The sequence below is a fragment of the Nicotiana sylvestris genome, chromosome 10 (genome assembly GCF_000393655.2).
Source record: "Nicotiana sylvestris chromosome 10, ASM39365v2, whole genome shotgun sequence".
NCBI classification, from domain to species: domain Eukaryota; kingdom Viridiplantae; phylum Streptophyta; class Magnoliopsida; order Solanales; family Solanaceae; genus Nicotiana; species Nicotiana sylvestris.
Window position 1 is genome coordinate 164970062 of NC_091066.1, and position 20188 is coordinate 164990249.

At 32.6% G+C, this 20188-nt stretch overlaps 2 protein-coding genes across 5 annotated transcripts; both read left to right on the forward strand.

Annotated features, from left to right (window-relative positions):
- The first annotated feature begins 5519 nt into the window (after positions 1–5519).
- On the forward strand, positions 5520–10939 carry LOC104243874 (putative late blight resistance protein homolog R1B-12). Of its 4 annotated transcripts, none has more exons than XM_009799159.2 (3): positions 5520–5618; positions 7191–9415; positions 10457–10939. In XM_009799159.2, the coding sequence occupies exon 2, from the start codon at positions 7230–7232 to the stop codon at positions 9408–9410; it is 2181 nt and encodes a 726-aa protein (XP_009797461.1). In that variant the 5' UTR covers positions 5520–5618; positions 7191–7229; the 3' UTR covers positions 9411–9415; positions 10457–10939. The 4 variants fall into 4 exon arrangements, with proteins under 4 accessions (XP_009797461.1, XP_009797452.1, XP_009797446.1 ...); XM_009799150.2 differs by having other exon boundaries at positions 7204–9415; XM_009799144.2 differs by lacking the exon at positions 5520–5618 and adding an exon at positions 6431–6913 and having other exon boundaries at positions 7204–9415.
- Positions 10940–14222: 3283 nt separating this feature from the next.
- On the forward strand, positions 14223–19870 carry LOC104243893 (putative late blight resistance protein homolog R1B-12). Its single transcript, XM_009799169.2, has 3 exons — positions 14223–14347; positions 16707–19044; positions 19607–19870. The coding sequence occupies exon 2, from the start codon at positions 16754–16756 to the stop codon at positions 19037–19039; it is 2286 nt and encodes a 761-aa protein (XP_009797471.1). The 5' UTR covers positions 14223–14347; positions 16707–16753; the 3' UTR covers positions 19040–19044; positions 19607–19870.
- Positions 19871–20188: the final 318 nt, after the last annotated feature.

Sequence of the window (20188 nt, forward strand, 5' to 3'; positions counted from 1 at the left end):
CTAAACTAAAAATTTATATATATTCAATGAATTTCTTATGATATATATAGGGTTTGGATAAAAGTTACTCTATTGAGTTTGACTTAACCCGTAATATACACACTAGTTCCGCCCCTAATAGTTGCAGCTTGTCGATACAGTTCATATAAACTCAATACTTTCAGCGTGAAATATAAATTTACACGTTAAAATTCACAAAAATTATAATAAAATAGTAGATATAACCCTTAGAATTAAAATATTGCATTCATCTATTTGCCTATTAAATATTACTAATGATCTCCTTGATTCATGGTTAGTGGTTTATTAATTCTTTCGCACATCCAGCCTGTCAAATAACTTGTTTGGTCAAGTTTTTTTTTTTTTTGGTTGCCAAAAGTGTATTTTTCAAATTTAAGGTGTTTGGTCAAACTTTTAGAAGCAAAAAATATGCTTTGAGTAAGAACAGAAAAAGTAGCTTTTACCTCACATGCTTTTTTGAAAAATAACTTTTGAGAAAAATACAATTAGAAATAGTTTTTTAAAAAATTGGTCAAATACTAATTGTTACTCAAAAGTGCTTCTTAAATTAATTAACAACATATATTGCTTCTCACCAAGAATACTTTTTGAACATAAACTGTTTATCATCAAATTAATTAGCAAATACAATTAGATGCTGCATATTACAATTATTTTTCCCTTCTACGGCTCACTACTTTGCCATTACTTCTCTTTTATCACAACACGCATCACAAAAGAATAATTTCTATGGAGTATATCTGCTGCCTAATATTATATAATGATTTTCGAGATACTTGGGTAATGAGTAACCTTTGTCAACTATGCAATAATTGATTTATTTAATAAGTGAAAAGGATGACATTAATTATTGGTAAGACTAAACATTTTACATAAATTCAATTTTGCGCTATTCAAGTACTCACACCGTTCACGTTGGGTTTTTATTTAGTTTACACGCTATAATTCAAACACAAATAAATTTTTTATTACATTAAAAGCAATGGGATTAATAGCAGATAAATCCATTACGAAGAAAAGATTTTATGACATGTGAAAAATAAAAAATGATAGGGAGTAAAATATTAATTTTCAACCACATCTAAATTTTTATGCAAACAAAATTATATAATTTTTTCTAAAATGAAATAATAATAATTTTCCAAGATAATTTTTGCACCTTAACCTCCCATTTTTCAGAAGGGTAAAAATCATTTACATCCCAACTTCCCCTTTTATTTAGATCCAGAACTTGATCATTATTCTTTGCACAAAGATTAGTAGATGAAGTAAGAGCCTGTTTGGACACGAGAATTTTTTTACTCTTTTTCAAAATTAGTGTTTGGTCATACAATTTTTAATTTTCACTTGAAGATGTTTTGAAATTTTTCGAAAAATTTAAAAACTCCAAAAGACTATTTTTCAAAATTTTCACTTAGATCACTCAAAAAAATTCAAAAACAGCCCAAAATTGTATTCATGTCCAAACATAACTCTAATTTTCAAATTTCACTTGAAATAAAAAATTCATTTTTTTTTTGAATTTTTACAATTCTTATGTCCAAACGCCCACTAAGTTGTATCTGCCCGTATCAACGTCTTCTACGGATAACTCTTCAACTCTTGTGTAATTTAGAAATCTTAATTCTTGCTTGATACATACCCACTCTTTTGTATATTTATAACAAACTAAGGTTTCATTGTTTCAGAAAATTATATATGGAAGAAAATTAAGAAATACATAGTACTCCTAGTAGAATATGAGAGGTAAATAACAAATGTAAGCAGAAAGGTTTATTTATTTAAGAGGTAGTTGAGTAAAGTCTGGTTACACACTTTTGACAGTGGTAGGAGTTTGTTTAGCTCTTTGACAATGGCAAAGAAGAAAGCTTGCTCTCAATTTTTGGAGGTTGTAGAATTTTTGTATAGTACTTGACATTTATTACAATGGTTGCATATGATAATCGAAATACACATAATTATTAAAAAGAAAAAAAGAAAGAAAAAAGAACTACATTATGATGCAAAGAGAGAGGTGTTTCAATTTCTTCAAAGTTCTTACTTGGATGAGTGATACGTGTCCTATTTAATTTCAATGGTTTACTTTTTCGGGTCGCCCTCCAAAATAATAACCGGCAAAAATATATATAAAATATATACTTAGTTTGTATACAAAATTTGTATATATGTTTTGTATTTTTGACGGAAAACTACCGGCTATGTCCATTTATAAATAGCTTATTACAAAAATTAGCAATTTATAAAATATTAATAATATTAGCCAATTAACTATTTGTAGTAAAAAGATGTCAAATTTTTTACTTTCTTTTGAGTGAGTGTTATTAGAATAGATTGGGTACATTTTAAGGAGCTTGAATCTCAGTTTTGGAATGATGTGATTGAGTTTTGAGGTGGTTTGAATTGAAAATTCGAAGTAAAAGATGAAGCATGAAAAAAATGATATGTGTATCACACGGTGTATCATTTGTGCATCAATTATGTATTATATTTGTATCAAATGTGTATTATATGTATATCCATATATACCTGTGTGTGAGATACACGTGTCGCAGAAGAATTTTTTTTAACTCAATTTTAACTACGAATTTTGATATCAAATCAGTCCAAATCACCTCTAATATTCCTCAAATTTTGTATATTGAATAGTTTATATGTTTTTAATTAATTTCAACCATACACATTGAAAAATGTCCCTTTTCGCTTAGATTTTTGGAATATTGCTTGCTACCTTATTTGCTAGAGGGTGATGGAGTTTTGATGGAGTTATTAGAATAGATTGGGTAGAATAGAGTGTTATTAAAAAGATTGCTTGCTACCTTATTTGCTACGTCATCCAAGAAATTTCCTTTCCGTCTTGCATCTAACATTGTTGATCACGCTTAACAATATGGAAAGAGATCTTTGCGTGTGATTCTTGGAGAGAAAACACCTTATTTAATTTGGATTTTAATTTTTGTATGTGCTTGTCTAGTTTTGGTAAATTTATTATTAACGTCTAGAGGTTGATGAGTTAAGACTTATTTGAGACATTTATGTAAGATTCCCTATTTTGACTAGCCCCTCTAATTAATTTCCACTTATGGGCCAAAAATAAAAAAAGCCCAATAAGAGATACTTCCATATAGTTCCTAAAAGCTTTTACATTTGTTTTCCCTCCTTTTTCTTTCTTGAAAAAATGACACTATATAACTGTTTTCAAAATAATAGTCAAAAAAATATTTTTTTTGTATATATGCACATCCCGTATGTCATGTATAAAAATTATATAAATTTTATATACTTCTTTGACTATCAAATATAAATAGTTTCTGGCACGAACTAAAAGTAAAAAAGGCATTTCTTCCCTCACGATGCACGAATGATAGATGATTGGCTTTAAGCCTACAAAGTTCGTTTTGGGACTCACTTGTCACATGTCAAAAAAGAAAGTATCCTTATACAGGTATTGTTGGTTGTATGAGATGCATGATAAATTTCTCCAATATAGGTTTTTAAAAAAATATATATAATTTGAGGTGGTTTTAAAGTATTTGACATTCTAGAATAACAACAAGATTTGTTAATTAGTGGAAAGTTTCTTTTACTGCTTAAATTAGTGGAAAGTTAACCTAGTGAGAAGTTTAAAAAATAAAGCGTAGTTAGGACAAATACTCTTCAAATTATTAGATATCTATTTTACGAATTTAGAATAATATTTAAAAACTGATAATATGAACTCACGATATGAACAAAAGTTGTTCGGCAAGCAACTTTGATCATAACAAAGGAACATAGGTGAGTCATCAATCATCCCAGGGTCAAGTTATTTGAATAAAATATCAGAAATAAGGTTGTTGAGATTATTTTACATAAAGTAGTAAGTAAAAGATGACAATCATACTAGGATTAACAGAGCAATAATTAATATTTTTATTTTAAACGTGGAGCAGATTTCATGTGAGGAGGAAGAGCTCAGACGCCCCGGTGAGGTGGTGTGAAAAATTAACATTGGAGGACCTACAGAGAGGTAGAGGTAGGCCACAGAAGAGGTGGGGAGAGGTGATTAGACAAGACATGACGCAACTTCAGCTCAACGAGGACATGACCATTGATAGGAAGATATGGAGGCCGAGTATTAGGATAGTAGAGTAGGTAGTCTAGAGTGTTCATAACAATAGTATTGACACACAGTCTCACTTTCTGTTGGTAGTAGAATTTTATAACTAAACGTTATTTTCTTTCATTGTTGATCACCTTTGTTGTTTTTATTCTGCTTTTATATAGTTTTGGGAAAATGCATAAGTACCCCCTGACCTATACCCGGATTCCCAACTACACACTTTTTCTTTGCGGGAATCTTATTACCCCCCTAAACTTTTTTTAAATGGAATTATTTTCACCCTTAACGCTGACAACCAAACTCTTGGCAAGTGGTGAACTACACGCGCCCCCACATGTATTTTTAGTACTTTTTTATTCTTTCTTCTTTTTCTTATTTTTTTTATTATTGTCATTTTTTTTGGTTATTTCATTCTCTTTCTTTTTGTTTTGATCACCGACAGCATAAAATGGTGGTCTCGGAATTTCATGAACACTATTTTTCCGGCGAATTCTTTTTTTCCGGCGACAGATTTTTATCCCGATCTAAGTGTGTTTTGTTTTATACATATATAAATTTTTCTTGAAAGTGTAATTTATGTGTGGGAGGAAGAGCAAAAGAAATAAAAACGAATATAAGTTGAGAAGACTTTTTCCTGCTAAAATTTCAGTACATCATTTTTTTCGGCGTGGGAAGGTTTTTCGATGATGAATTTCCCCCCCCCCCCTAAATCTGAGTGTATTTTGCTTTGCTTATGAATAGATCTTTTGAGAGTTTAATTTGTGTGAAAAGAAAAAATAAAAGAAAAACGGTTAGACAAAGTCGCCGGTGAATGAATATTCCTCGGAATTAGAGAAAAAACGAAAAAAAAGTAAAAGAAAAATGACAAAGAAAAAGGAAAAGGAAAAGGAAAAAAGAGTAAGAAAAATGGTAAAAAGAATAAAAAATAATCTGAAAATCGTTTTTTCTTGCTTCTCACTCTTCTTTGGGAGAGTGAAATACACACACTCTGCCACGTCAGCATTAAGGATACAAATAATTTCATTTAAAAAAGTTTAGGGGGTAATAGGATTCCCACTAAGAAAAAGTGTGTAGTTGAGAATTCGGGTATAGATCAGGCGCTACTTATGCATTTTCTCTATAGTTTTTTGATACTGCCCCTTCTTGTCTATATTTTCATTAATGTGGTACTTATGTTTTCTTGAGCCGATGGTCTAATGGAAATGGCCTCTCTACGCTAAGGGTAAGGTCTGCGGACACATTAGCCTTCTCAGATCTTATGGTATAAGATAATACTGAGTATGTTTTGTTGCTGTTATTGTTGTGGAACAGATTTCACTATTGGGATTCCAATTTAACGTGCAAGATTAGTATAAGTTGACTTATTTATTTATTAATCACATTTTCTTCAAGTTGAAAAGTTCAGGATATATCTCCTTTGCTATTATATTCTTCTTCTTCATTTCTCTTGGAGCATAAGAGCATTTTATCTCTCTGTAGCCACTCTCAACATTAAAAGGTTAGATGTCTCTTAGTATAAGTTTCCATTTTTTTTCCCTTTTGTTGTTTTTTGCTATTTCAGTTTAAATCATTTAATTTGTAGAAAATTTCATATTTTGTCTTCTTTTATATGATCTGTCTATGCTCTGATGATAATTCTCTTTCTTTCAAAATTATCCAACAGCTGTAGAAAGCTCCCTTAAATTGTTTCAAAAGATCGGTTGCTAATTAGGCCTTAAATAATGGCAAATTAGGCAAAAAGAGAAAATTATAAAAAGCCCAGGAATAATGAACAAATATTCCGTTGATTGGAAATGACACCTTTATTTGTTTATTTACATTAAGGGATTGTTTGGTTGAAAAACAAGTTATCTCAAGATTAATTATTTCGGGATTGTTATCCCACTTTTTCATAGGGATAAAAGTAATATTACAATCCTATGATTAGTTATACCGTGATTTTATCCCAAACAAATGTGGAATAAATTAATTTCAAATTTAATTCTGAAATTAATTGTCCATTATCCATTAACCCTCGTACCAAACGAGCCTTAAAAGACTTTTTTTTAAAGAGAAAAAGATACTATATAACCGCTCTGAAATAATAAAAAAATATAATTTATTGTAAATATACGTTATATACAAAAATTCTATAAGGCTACAAATAGAGCGGAGTAGTTGCACTATTTTTTAACTCTTAGGGGTTGTTTGGTATGAGGTATAAGAAGGTATAGTGCTGGTATAAAAATTTAATACCACTTTAATACTTCGTTGGGTTAGCAAACCAGGTATAAGTTATCCCAAGATTAAAATTAATACCGAAATAACTTATACATTATAGAGGATGGAGTAATTAGCACCGGTATAACTTATACATTCTTCTTACAAATTATGCAATTGCCATATTTAATAGTACAACATACGATAAAAAACAATATCAGCATAACTTATCCCAACATAACTTATAACAGTATAACTTATCCCGGCTATTCAAACCAAACGACCCCTTACTATTTCCTCATGTACTCTAATTACACTATTGTGTGGAGATTTTGCGAAGAATAATAACAGAGATTGAGTAAATTATTTTCCTTCATCCTTATTCAATCCTCTTTTCTGGCATCTTCAAAATTCAATGGGAGAAGCATAATTGTAAATGAAGAGGAAATATTGAAATTTGGAGCTGCTGCCGCCGGTCGGATTTGGCCATAAGTATGGTGGATGAGAGCTCTGACCTTGTCAATGGTGAAGGAGCATAAGCTTCGACAATTAAGAGAACATTAGAATTAGCCTAAATTAGGGCTATTCTTTACAGTTGAGTTTGTGTAGTAGTATATCATTCCCCGCACTTGTAATTGGTAGTATCTATTAAATGTCATTCTCTCAACTAGAGCTTAGATGTATAATATTAGGGGCTTCTTATAGTTAATGTTCTGCAAAATGATTGATTGTTTGACTTGTTTATATGTGCATAGTTTTATATTTTTGTGTTCTCTTCTAAGTTGTAAATTGATTATTGTTAGTTATATTCTTCTGGTTTCATTCCTTTTGGTGAGACACACAGAGCTTTCATTAATTCTGATATATGTAGATTTTGCTTCCAGCAATTATAGAGGCCAAGCTAATTAGTATGGAGGATATTGTTGAGAGTTGTGACAGAACTCCTACTCCCACAAAGTCTTCTTCCCAACGTAGATATTCACCAATTGATGAAGAACTAGAGGGTCTTCAAGATGTAGCAGAACAAATGATGCATCAATTGACTAGAGGGACAGTGGAGCTGGATGTTATATCGATTGTAGGAATGCCCGGACAAAGCAAAACAACTTTAGTTAGAAGGTTGTACAATAATCCTTCAATTGTTGCTCACTTTGATGTTCGGGCGTGGTGCTCCTTTCCACAAACATATAACGTGGGAAAGCTGTTGCTAGAGATACTAAAACAAATTATCGCTGGTAAGCGTATTACTGTAGGTGGTCATAGCATGGCTGACATGTTGCGCAAGAGTTTAATGGGAAAGAGATATCTCATCGTATTGGATGATATATGGGAAGTCGAGGCATGGGATGTGTTGCGGTCATCTTTCCCTGATGATACAATTAGAAGCAGAATAATAGTAACAACCCGATATCATCACCTGGCAAGAAATCTTAAGTCCCATAGTTACCCTTTTCACCTTCGAATGCTAAATGATGATGAGAGTTTTAAGTTATGGCAGAGGGCTGCTTTTCAAGGAGAGATATGTCCTCCGGAACTATTTGAAGTAGGACAGCGAGTTACCCGAGGATGTAAAGGATTGACAGATCTGATTATCATGATTGCTGGAAGTATTCCGAAAAAGGAAAGGGGAGATCCTAAATTGTGGCTTAAGGTTGCACGTGAATTAAGCTCTCATTCTTTAGATGACTTGCTTATGAAAATGATACAGTCCAGTTATGACCGTTTAGAGGATCATTTAAAGTGTTGCCTTCTGTACATGGGATTGTTTCCTAATGGTTATGAAATTCCAGTGTCTGATTTGCTGAAGTGGTGGATAGCTGAAGAGTTTGTGCAGAACATTGACACATTGAAACTAGAAGAAACATCAAAGAGTTGCTTGTACGATCTTGTTGACAGATACCTAATAACGGTTACTGAAACAAAAAGTGACGGTGAAATAAAATACTGCAAAGTTCGTGAAGAAGTGCATGATTTTTGCTCGAGAACAATTAGAGTAGAAAAGTTTGTGCAGCTCGTAGTGCCATATAATCCACATCAACCTGCAGTAGATACAGATGAACAAAGGAAATGCATGTATATACATGACACTATGAAAAATGAATATTCGTCGGATAAGGCAGAGTCTTTCGGAGAAACTCAGGGGTCTCTAGAGTTCATTGCGCATCCAAAATTCAGTATACCTCACCGCACTAATCTTTATCCTTTACTTAATGACTTCAGACTTATTAGGGTGTTGCATTTATTGGATATGTACTTAGAAAGTTCTTGGGTTACTGCATTCCAATCACTAACTCACTTGCGGTACCTTGCAATTTTTGTCAAGGAACTTGATTTCAAGTGGTTATCACACCTACTCCATCTGCAAACCTTGCGGGTTCGTTCATCTTATACGATGATATCACCTGCTATTTGGAAAATGGCAAAGTTGAGGCATGTGGATATAAACGAATTTTCAATCACATGGGAAGAGAATGAGCGAGTGAATATTGTAGAATCTTCAGAAATTGTGTTATACAACTTGAAGACCCTTGGCATGTTTTATATGTCTGTGGCTCACATGACTCCAAATTTCTGGGAGAAGTTTCCAAATCTTGAAGAACTAAGGCTCCACATTGATGAATTTGGAGATGTTCCTGATGATTCTGTGCTTTCCAGAAAATTTGACTTCCCCTCAAGTCTAAAGTTTTTGTCCCTCTGCGACATTTTTCTAACGGATGAAGTAGTTTTAACTATTGCAAGACTGCGACACCTTGAGACTCTTAAACTATCCGAGATATACTTTACGGGGGAAAAGCTCTTGGACCTCAATGATAACGAGTTCCCTGCGCTCAGAGTTTTAAAACTACATCATGTGTTTATGATGCAGTGGATTTGCTCAGATGCATCTTCATCATTTGCTCTGCTTGAAACACTAGTCATAAAAAGTTGTTCCAAACTTGAGGAGATCCCATATAGCTTTGGGGATATTGAAACACTGCAATTTATTAAAGTGATCAGCTGTAGGAAGTCTGTTTTGGAATCAGCTCTGCAGATTCAAGAATACCGTCGTGAAGAAAGCAATTTCCAAGTTCAAGTCTCATACAAAGACTAAAGACGGTAAGTGATTTCGTAATTGTGATACGCCTGCAGTAAGAAACGAACTCTTTCAGATGCTTTAATTTACACTTCTCCATTGCATCTATGAATAGCAATTTTAGTAACTTCTGTCTTGCATACTAAAGTCAGGTCTCATCATTTATTATTTGCAGCATTATTAGGAAGCATTGGGAATATATAGAAGTTTCATGCCTATCATTTCCTTTACAAAAATTCCTCAGTGAAGTCGCAATTGAGAATTTTATATGTTACTGCTTATGCTTTGCGTATGGTGCTTCTTTTTCCTTTTTGAAGATTTTGAAAACTACTATTGAGAACAGATGATCCATAACTTTACCTTATGCCAATTGTGCTACATATTGCAATTGTTAGGTGTTTGTCCTGCTTTTCTTTATCATATTTGGTTTTCCTATCTCTTGAAGGAAAGGTAACATATTTGCCATAAGTGATTTAACCTTTTATGAAAAGGAAAAATACAGTTCTTCTTTATTTGGCTAGTCCTTTTTCTTGGAGAAAAAAGTTTTGACTTCTATAAATTTAGGATTTTTTCTTCTCATTCATTAGCATCCATAATGTAACCGTAAAGCATTTGAGAGTCTTATTGTTTAGGGGGAGAATTTGTGAGACAAATATTATGTTGTCATTTGTGTGTGCCTCTTTGTGAGGTTGTTCTTTAGATATTTTATACTCTCTTTTATATAGTGGATCGCTCATTTCCGCTTCTGGACGTAGGTCAATTGATCGAACCACGTTAACTGATTGTGTCTCTTTTGGTATATTTCTCTTTTGTTGTCTACTTTATCATCGTTCAAGGTTTCTTTGTTAGCTTCTGTATGATACTTGATTGTTTCTATCCTAACAGCATCGACATACTTTTCAATATCATTCTTTCATACTATAACTTTTTAGCTTTTGAGTTTTCTCTAACTAGCTACTTGCTCCATCATTCTCTTTCACCAATTTCTCATTTTTAGCTATAGCTTTTGCATTGAGCTTCATTTTCCTGACATTTCCATTAGTAATCGCTGCATCTTTGTACAGCATCCGACTTCAGAACAGCAGACTCCAAAGTATTCATCGGGCTCGTGACATTCTGATTGTACTTCTTATTTCTGTTCTGCTACACGAGTACTGAAACAACGAAAGGTTCTGCTTTGTGGATGGGTTGGACTGCGTATCAGCTTTCCGATTGAATTATCAGCAAGCAAATCTCTGGATGATTTCAATGTCTTTTTAGTTTTGTGATTTGCAATTTATGTATTGTCATAAATTCTGCTTTTACCATCTGTCATGGATCAGTAAGTTTGTTTCTTAAATTATCTTGATATGTATTTTCCTAGTTTGTTTCCTGAGCCGAGAGTCTATTGGAAACATCTTCTCTATCATAAGGTAGGGGTAAGGTATGCGTACACACTACCCTCCAGATCTCACGATATGGGATAATATTGGTTAATGTTGTTGTATTTTTCTAGTTCAAATTCATTGGGAGAGTTATCAGCAGATACCAATGCACGTTCGCTTGTAGGTATTCCTTTTTTATTGATTCCTATATTTGCTTTTCAGTTTTCTTCAAAGAAAGACGGGGGAAACTATAGTAGTAATTATCGGGACAAAATACTCAGTTTGTTGAAATGAAAAAAAAACTTTTCTACATTATAAAAAGAAAGTATTTGTTTTGTTGAAATGAAAGAAAATATTTTCTCTACATCATGAAAAAAAATACTCAGTTTATTGAAACGAAAGTACTCGTTTTGTTGAAATGAAAGAAAATACCTTTTCTACAACATAAAAAGAAAATACTCATTTTATTGTAATGAAGAAAAAAAACTCTACAACACGAAAAAAATGCTCTTAATAATATTTCTATTTAGGGCGGGGTAGTATGGGGTTTGGGGCGGTGGGGTGGGTAGGAGTGGTTAGGGGTAGGGTGGGATGGGGTGGGTGAGGGTGTGGGGATGGATTAGCAGGGTTGGGGAATAGGATGAGGAAGACTGAGAAAGAGTTTTAGAAAATGTTTTCGTTTCTCTTTGGTTGGAGGAAAATGAGTTACTGAGAAAAATATTTTTCAAAATATTTAAGTCAACCAAACATAAAAATAAATTGGAAAACATACTCGCAGTTTTATAAATTCTACGGGTTATGACGTCTAGTTTTACAACTTTAGCCAATAATAATGTGTACTTTAATATTTACATGACCTTATCTTATATAAGTAGTAAATTCAGAGCGCAAATCTCAATGAAATATCATGGTCATTAGTCATAATTGGTTGTTAAGAATAATATTATATATTATGCAGAATTAAGAATTGTAGTACAATGACTCGAATTGAATTATGCAGGTGAGTGGGAACATCTAAGTTTTCTAACTTTTCTCAGTTCAGATCTGGAAATAAACTATTTCAAGTTGACTCTAATTGAGAACTAATTACTCCTATTGAAAACAACTCTTACTATTTCTTATTTTTAAAGCACAGCCACAATACCTCTAAATCCATAAAATATTCGGAAAAGGTCAAATATATCCCTATACTATCAAAAAAGATTTAAATGTACCATTCGATATACTTTGAGTCCAAATACACCACTGTCGTTATATTATTGGTTCAAATATACCTCTTTTTTGTTAAGTTTGTCCAAAGTGGACATTCAATCCTACGTGATACTAACATTTGATGAGGTGACTTGCCACATGGATTAACTCTTTTTTTTCAAAGTTGCCCTTGGAATATTTATTATATTTTCAATGAACAAATTAAAGTTAATATGGTCAATTTTATTGTTAATTAATGCTAAAATATGTAATATCTGTGAAAATAACTAAAAAATCAATTAATGTGGACCGAAGGGAGTATATGTTTTGTGGTATATAATCGTCTCATAATTAATGCAATGTGCGGTTGGCGGTTTTAAACAATTACCTATATTAAGTTGGGAAATTACCAACTATGTCCATTTATAAGTAGCTCATTACAAAAACTGGCAAATTTATAAAATATTACTAATATTAGCCAATTAGCTATTTATAGCAACAAAAAAAAAATTGTTGTCATTTGAGTGGACGTTATTAGAATAGATTGAGTATATCTTAAGGAGCTTAAATCTCAATTTTGGGATGATTTGGTGAAGTTTTGAGGTGGTTTCAAACTTTCAATTGAAAATTCGAAGTAAAAACTAAACATGAGAGAAAATAATGTGTATCACATGTATATCCATGTATAAATGTGTGTGAGATACATGCGTGATACATGTATCGCAGGAAAAAAAAAATTGTACTCGATTTAATTATGAATTTTGATACAAAACAAGTCCAAATCACCTCCAATCTTCCTCAAATTTTGTATATTGACTTATCTATATATTTTCAATGAATTCAAACTATACCTATTGAAAAAGTTCCTTTTTTGCTTAGATTTTTGGAATATTGTGTCTTTTTTTTTTGTATTTCATCACCTTATTTGCTACCTCATCCATGAAATTTTCTTTCCGTCTTGCATCTAATGTTGCTAATTACACTTTAAAATATGGAATGTGATTTTTACATGTGATTCTTTGAGAGAAAGAACCTTATTTATTTTTAATTTTTATATGTGTTTGGCTAGAGGTTGGTAAGTTAAGACTTATTTGGGACATTTGTGTAAGTTCCCTATTAATTTATGGTAAAATTTATATGTTATTCTGGGATTAAATATATAACTCTTGGTAAGTAAATTGAGACAAATGGCACACATTTTTGGGGGCTTTTGCATGTCTGAAGTGAAAAAATTGCACTTCAAATGTACTTAAGGCCAAATAGGTCTGAAGTGCAACCAATGATTTCATGCACTTAAGCCTAATAAATCTGAAGTGAAAAATTGCACTTCAGATGCACTTAAGGCCAATAAGCCTGAAGTGAAAAATTGCATTTCAGATGCACTTAAGGCCAAAAAGTCTGAAGTGCAATAAATATTTTCATTCACTTAAGGCCAATAAATTTGGAGTGAAAATTTACACTTTAGATGCACTTAAGGCCAAATAGGCCTGTAGTGAGTTTCATGCACTTAAGGCCAATAAGTCTGAAGTGAAAAATTGCACTTCAAATGTACTTAAGACCAAAAGGTCTGAAGTGCAACCAACGTTTTATGCAGTTAAGGCCAAATAGGCCTAAAGTGCAAATTGCCCAAAAACAGAAATTTGTTCTTCGAATTAAAACAATCTAATATACGATTTAATACCTAAATATATTCCAAATGAGCTCAAATTTGAAACATAACCTCCAAATATCATCAGGAACAAACTCCAATCATCAATTTGTCAAATCAACAATAAATTTAATGAACTTATTTTGCAATTAAGAAAAAGAAGAAACCCTAAGTAATAGTAAAAAATAAAGCATCATAATAGCTCACCTTTGTAAAATATCATAAACTACATTAAAATATGTTCACAACCACCATATAAAATTATTATCACCCGAAGAAAAGGAGGAGGAGGAGGAAAAAGAGGCAAAAAATTGTTTAAAAAGTAGATATAAATTAATTTTTTTTTAAAAAGTGGATATAGATTAAAATGGAGCGACCAAATAGGATACCCCATATAATTTTTATACATTTTTCTAGAAAGCAATAATTCTCTAAAATAATAATGCGGACCAGATTTAAGTATTGAGCTGTATATTTCAGTTGAAGTCTCGTATTAAAGTAATATTACTAGTGATGACTAACATAAATTTTAAAAATTATTTAGTACATTTATTAGTGGATATTAATTTATGGTACAACTAGTTATATAATATAATCACTCTTCATTGCTTCAAGATGGAACTCCACTAGACAAATTATTTAGTATTCATCTTCTTTTCTTTTCTTCCTCTTCTTCATCTTTACACAAAACCATATATAAAGTTAAAGAAACTTGGAGCAATTGATCTCTCTATAACTACTCTCATTAATCGGTGAGATTCCATTTTAGCTTTTCCATTCTATTTCTCTTTTGATTACTGTCAAATATTATTATTACAATATTCTATACTGTGATCATAATTTTCTTTTTCTTTACAAAAATCATCCACCAGACTAGAAAGCTCTCTTGAAATGTTTTATATATTTCAGCTAATGAGTCCTTAAAATTATTGGTAATATATGTTGCTACATTTGAAAAGTTTCTCTGAACTATTTTTATTTATTTATTTATTTATTTATTTATTTATTTATTTCTCAACTAGAACTGCGTAATCCATACAAATCAATTTCAATTGAAGAGGACCATCGAATTTTTAGCTAGATCTAGCAAAGTTAATTTCCCAGAATATAAAGAGAAGAGGAACCAACTGCTTAGCCCAGAAAAAAAAAAATGCTTATCAAATAGTTTAAAGTTTTAAATAATGACAGAAATTACATCGACATACTTTTAAAAAATTGCTTTCTCAATGCATCGGAAAAGTATATTCAGGCAGGGGCGGATATAGAATTTATACTTGATGAGTTTGATCTTTAAAATGTGTCATTGAACATATGACACTTTGAAATTATAAGTTTAGAATTTAATATTTATTGAGAGCCCGTTTGGATTAGCTGATTGTAAATAGCTGATAAACTTGAAGTACTGAAAAGCATTTTTAATTACTGAAACTGATATTTTAAATAAGCATTTACGTGTTTGGATAGACGTGCTGAAACTAATAATAAGCAGTTGATGTGTTTGGTAAAAAAATGCTTATAAATTATTCTTTTATGAAAATGACTAGAATACCCTTAAAAACTTTATAAAAGATTATAAATTAAAAAGTTTCTTTGTAAAGAAAAGGACGAACAACGAATATGAAATGAAAAGAAAGTTAGGAAATTCATTTTAGAAATTTTTTTTGCAAATTAAAAAATATTACTCTCTTCGTTCCAATTTATGTGAACCTATTTCCTTTTTGGCTAGTTCCAAAAAGAATGACTCCTTTCTAAATTTGAAAACAATTTAGCTTAAACTTCCAATTCTACCCTTAATTAGAAACTTTTATAACTACACAAATACTCTGGACTCCTTTTTGACTTGTTTAGGACCACAAATTCAAAAAGTCTTTATTTTTTCTTAAACTCCGTGCTCAGTCAAACAGGTTCACATAAATTGGAACGGAGGGAGTATTAAAGATAAAATAGTAAAAAGCCCTGGTCAAACTAAAAGTGCTTATAAGCTGAAAAGTCATGTTGGGGGTGACCAACTTATAATTTATGACTGATTTTAACTTATAAGCACTTTGGATATTTACCAAATGCGTAGATAAGCCAAAAAGTGCTTATAAGCTGATTTGATAAGCTTATAAGCTGATTTGATAAGCTTATAAGCTTAGCCAAACATCCTCTAAAATTTTGATACTTTTTACATAAATATATATATATATATATATATGGTCGAAAATGTTGAGTTAAATTGAACTCGTAGCGATATATATGCTAAACAAGAAAAGACAGATTCACTATCACCGAGGGCTTACAATATCAATGTGTAATACTCTATCCATGTTTTATAGCCTGTTTGGCCAAGCTTATTTTGACGCAAAATCGTTTTTTATTGGGGTCAAAAAAGCTTTTTTCCTAAAATTAATGTATTTGACCAAGCTTTTGAAAGGAAAAAAGTGCTCTTGAGAAGAAGCAGAAGCAGTTTTGGAGAAGCGGAAAAAAATAGCTTATTTTCAAAAAAGCACTTTTTTGAAAAGCACTTTTGAGAAAAATACACTAAGAAGCAGTTTTTTGAAGCTTGCCCAAACATTAATTGCTGCTCAGAATTGCTTTTCAAATTAATTAGCCAAACACAAACTGCTTCTCACCAAAAGTACTTTTGAGAAAAAAACACTTCTCAAAATAAGCTAATTTTTGCAGCTTGGCCAAATGGGCTATTAGTTTGCTTGGCTTTGTTTGATTCAACACGAAGTTAAGAAAAAAACGACAATTTTAAAAATTTGTTGCCTTGAATATGTCAATATTTGTATGGTTTGAAGCTTATAGTCTTAAACATATCATAACGTTTGTATGACTATAAGGAAAGGGGTTATTCTTTTTGGCACAGACTAAAAAGCTTATGGTCTTAAACGTATCATAACATTTGAGGTGACCTACAATGATCGGGCCGAAGTGGGACAAATCCTTGATAGTTTTGTCCGTGACATTGGGTAGGGGTCTTCTCATTCATCTTATAGTGTGCGTGTGCGCATGTGCACATCAAAATGAAATGTATTTCTTTGAATTGTTAAGTTATAGTTGATTGACCTATTCTTGTTTTCATTTCATTTATGGAGGCTGACAGAGTTATTAATGCCACTGCAGTTTTGAGTTTACTTCCAACAATCCTAAAAAAGAGCAACATAATTGACATGGAGAATGTCGAGAAAACAGCTGCTCATGCAAAGCCTTCCACTGAAGGCAGTTCTCAATCAAATAATGAGGATTTTGTGGGCTTTGAGGAAGATGTAAATCAGATCATTCAGAAATTGACTGGATTCGGAGGACCAAAACAACGAGACATTATCTCGATTGTTGGAATGCCTGGTCTAGGTAAAACGACTTTGGCTAATAAAGTGTACAACAATCCTCTTGTTATTCATCACTTTAATGTCAGAGCATTTTGTACTGTTTCACAAAAATATGATGAGAGGAAGCTATTGGTTGAGATTCTTAAACAAGCAACAGGTGATAAGAGTGACATCAATGAGGATGTGGACGTGGTTGATGCGGTGAAGAAGGCTCTATCTAGCTGGAGATACCTCATCGTATTAGATGACATATGGAAATATGAGGCATGGGAATATCTGCAATTATGTTTTCCTCGAGAGGAAAAAGGAAGTAGAATTATGATAACAACTCGAGATGAAAAGGTGGCTAAGGAGATTAAGCACCACAGTGATCCTTATTTTCTTCGATTCCTAACAAAGGAGGAGAGTTGGGAATTATTGCAAAAGAAAGTATTTCAATGCGAGAGCTGTCCCGTGGAGCTACGTGAAGCAGGAGAAGAAGTTGCCAAAAACTGTAAGGGACTGCCTCTTGTGATTGTCTTGACTGCTCCAATTATCGCGCAAAAGGAAAGACAAGCCTCTGTGTGGAGTGAGTTTGCAAATATTTTGAGTTCCCATGGTTTAGAAGAGCTGAGTACGAAAGCAATACAGTCAAGTTATGACAATTTAAGGGTTCATCTAAAGCATTGCCTTCTTTACATGGGATATTTTCCGGAAGACTTCAAAATTGAAGTGTCTGATTTGCTGAAGTTGTGGATAGCCGAAGAGTTAGTGCAAAACATCGACACAGAGAACCTAGAGAAAGCATCTAAAGATTGTTTGAATGATCTTGTCAATAGAAGCCTTCTAATAGTTTCTAAAAGGAGATCTAATGGTGACATAAAATACTGCATGGTTCATGATCTAGTGCGTGCGTTTTGTTCATCTAAACTTGAAGAAGAAAAGTTTAAGCAGCAGATCGCGCCATATAATTTATCCCAAACCTCATCTTCGCAGGATCCTCACTTATGCATGTATATCCATGACGAGCTTGTTAAACGACTGGAGCTGAATGGGTATTTACTGGACAAGATTGCAATGGTCGACACTGAAGAAAGGGAGTCTATTGAGTTCATCGCTCATCCACAATTCTACGCATCAAACCGAGTGGATCTTTTCCCTGTAATTATTAGCTTAAGACATATTAGGGTGCTGCATTTGTTGGATGTCAACTTGGAAAATGACCGAGATTTTCAAGTTTCTCCGGCTTCCACTCTGGGATTACTATTTCACTTGAGGTACCTAGCAATTTTTGTCAAAAAGTTTGATTTCAAGTGGGTTTCGCACTTGAGTGATCTACAAACTTTGCGGGTCCATTCACATCAGCGCATAAAGACATCACCTGATATTTGGAAAATGACGAAGCTAAGACATGTGGATATTAGTGAATTTTCCTTTATCTGGGAAGACAGCGAGCAAGAAAGTCTTAAACAATCTTCACAAACTGTGTTAGAGAACTTAAAGTCTTTTGGCAAGTGTCGTGTATCTGTGGCGGATATGAATCGGAAGTTCTGGTGGAGGTTTCCGAATCTTGAAGAATTTAAGCTCTCCATTGTTAATCTTCATGATATGCCTAATCATTCGCTGTTTTCTACAGCGGAAGCTCATAATCAGCTTCAATCTCTTGATATAAGTTTCCCGATTGGTTTCTCCGAATCAATTGGATGGTTTAAATCAGTCTTCCCTTTGAATCTTAAGGTTTTATCTCTTGCTGGCATTTCATTGACAGAAGCAATAGTTTCAAGTATTATAGCACTGGAAAATCTTGAGACTCTCAAATTATTTTTTATACACTTTACATGTGATCCGCTATGGGACGTCACAAATAAAGTGTTCAAAGCGCTGAAATACTTGAAATTAGAGCAAGTGGATATGATTCAATGGGAGTCCTCAGAGACATCCTTTCCTGTTCTTGAGAAACTTGTTATAAAAGATTGTGGACGGTTTGAGAAGATTCCTTCTAGTTTTGCAGATATTCTATCACTAAAATCGATTAAAGTGATCAACTGTAGCGACTCAGTTGGGAATTCAGCTTGGGATATTAAAGAAGAAGCTGAAAATACCGAAGGAACTGAAAGAATCCGAGTTCATATCCCGAAGAAAAACTAAAGATGGTAAGTGATTCCATTATTATGAAAACCAGAAGAAGAAACTATTTCTTTACCCTGCTATCAGTTCCATCTGGTATGAAAAAAAAGAGAAGTATGTTTAACTTATTGTCTAGCAGGCTAAATTACTCATCCTTTTTAATTCATAGCATGCTATAGAAAATTTATGAAGTGGCAAATTATATAGATTACAATTTTATGCTTTGTGGCTGGGCTTTTTATTTTTGGTTTCACACTACTAGGAACATATGAATGGGGAGCCTTGGAGTAACTGGTAAAGTTTTGCCATATGACCAGGAGGTCAGGGGTTCGAGCCGTGGAAACAGCCTCTTGCAGAAATGTAGGGTCTGGCCCTGCATACAGTAGACCCCTGTGGTCCGGCCATTCCCCTTACCCCACGCATATATAAGATTTTTACATTTGCATCATGTGAATTGTGATACATATAGCATTGCTTTCATTTTTTTCCTCTCCAATTTATCTTTAGATATAGCTTGTCCAATTTCCTTCACTTTCCTAATTATTCTTCGAAAATTCTACTTATGTAAGTCCCTTCATTTTTCTGTAGGGTCCACCTGGATGCAGCTTCGATCAGAGGAGATATTTATGTTCTTCTACATGATTACAGAGACAAAAAGAGTTGTTCTATTGGATTATCTGTAGCTAATGTATGTAAGACTTCAATGTCTTTTTAGTTCTGTAGTTAAATAACTATTTGAAATGTTAATGTCTCAAATCCTTATTCAAAAAAAATCAGATGTTTGTAGGTATGTTCGCTAGAAATTATACTTTTTATACGATATGAATACCTTATATTCATTTAATGTCTCAATTCTCATGGCATGACCGAGGATACCATCAACCAAACATGGTATAAATTTAATCCCATACTTAATACTGGATATCTCACCTTATCCTCCCTTATCCCATCAAGCTTGAAATTATTTTATTCCATTTCCCAGGTGGGATAAAATAGTCCAGGGATCATAATTCTGGGATTATTATATCGGGATACTTAAGCGAAGTTTATAAAGAAAAAGAGATTTTCTGGAAACAAAAGTCTAGAGTTTTATGGTTGCTTGATGGAGACAAAAATGCTTCCTCTTTTCACATGGCAACCTAATAAAGAAGAAGAAGAAATATAATTAGG

Bases quoted from the DNA above. Each gene is read 5' to 3' on its own strand.
- LOC104243874 (XM_009799159.2), top strand. From the start codon at position 7,230: ATGGAGGATATTGTTGAGAGTTGTGACAGAACTCCTACTCCCACAAAG.
- LOC104243893 (XM_009799169.2), top strand. From the start codon at position 16,754: ATGGAGAATGTCGAGAAAACAGCTGCTCATGCAAAGCCTTCCACTGAA.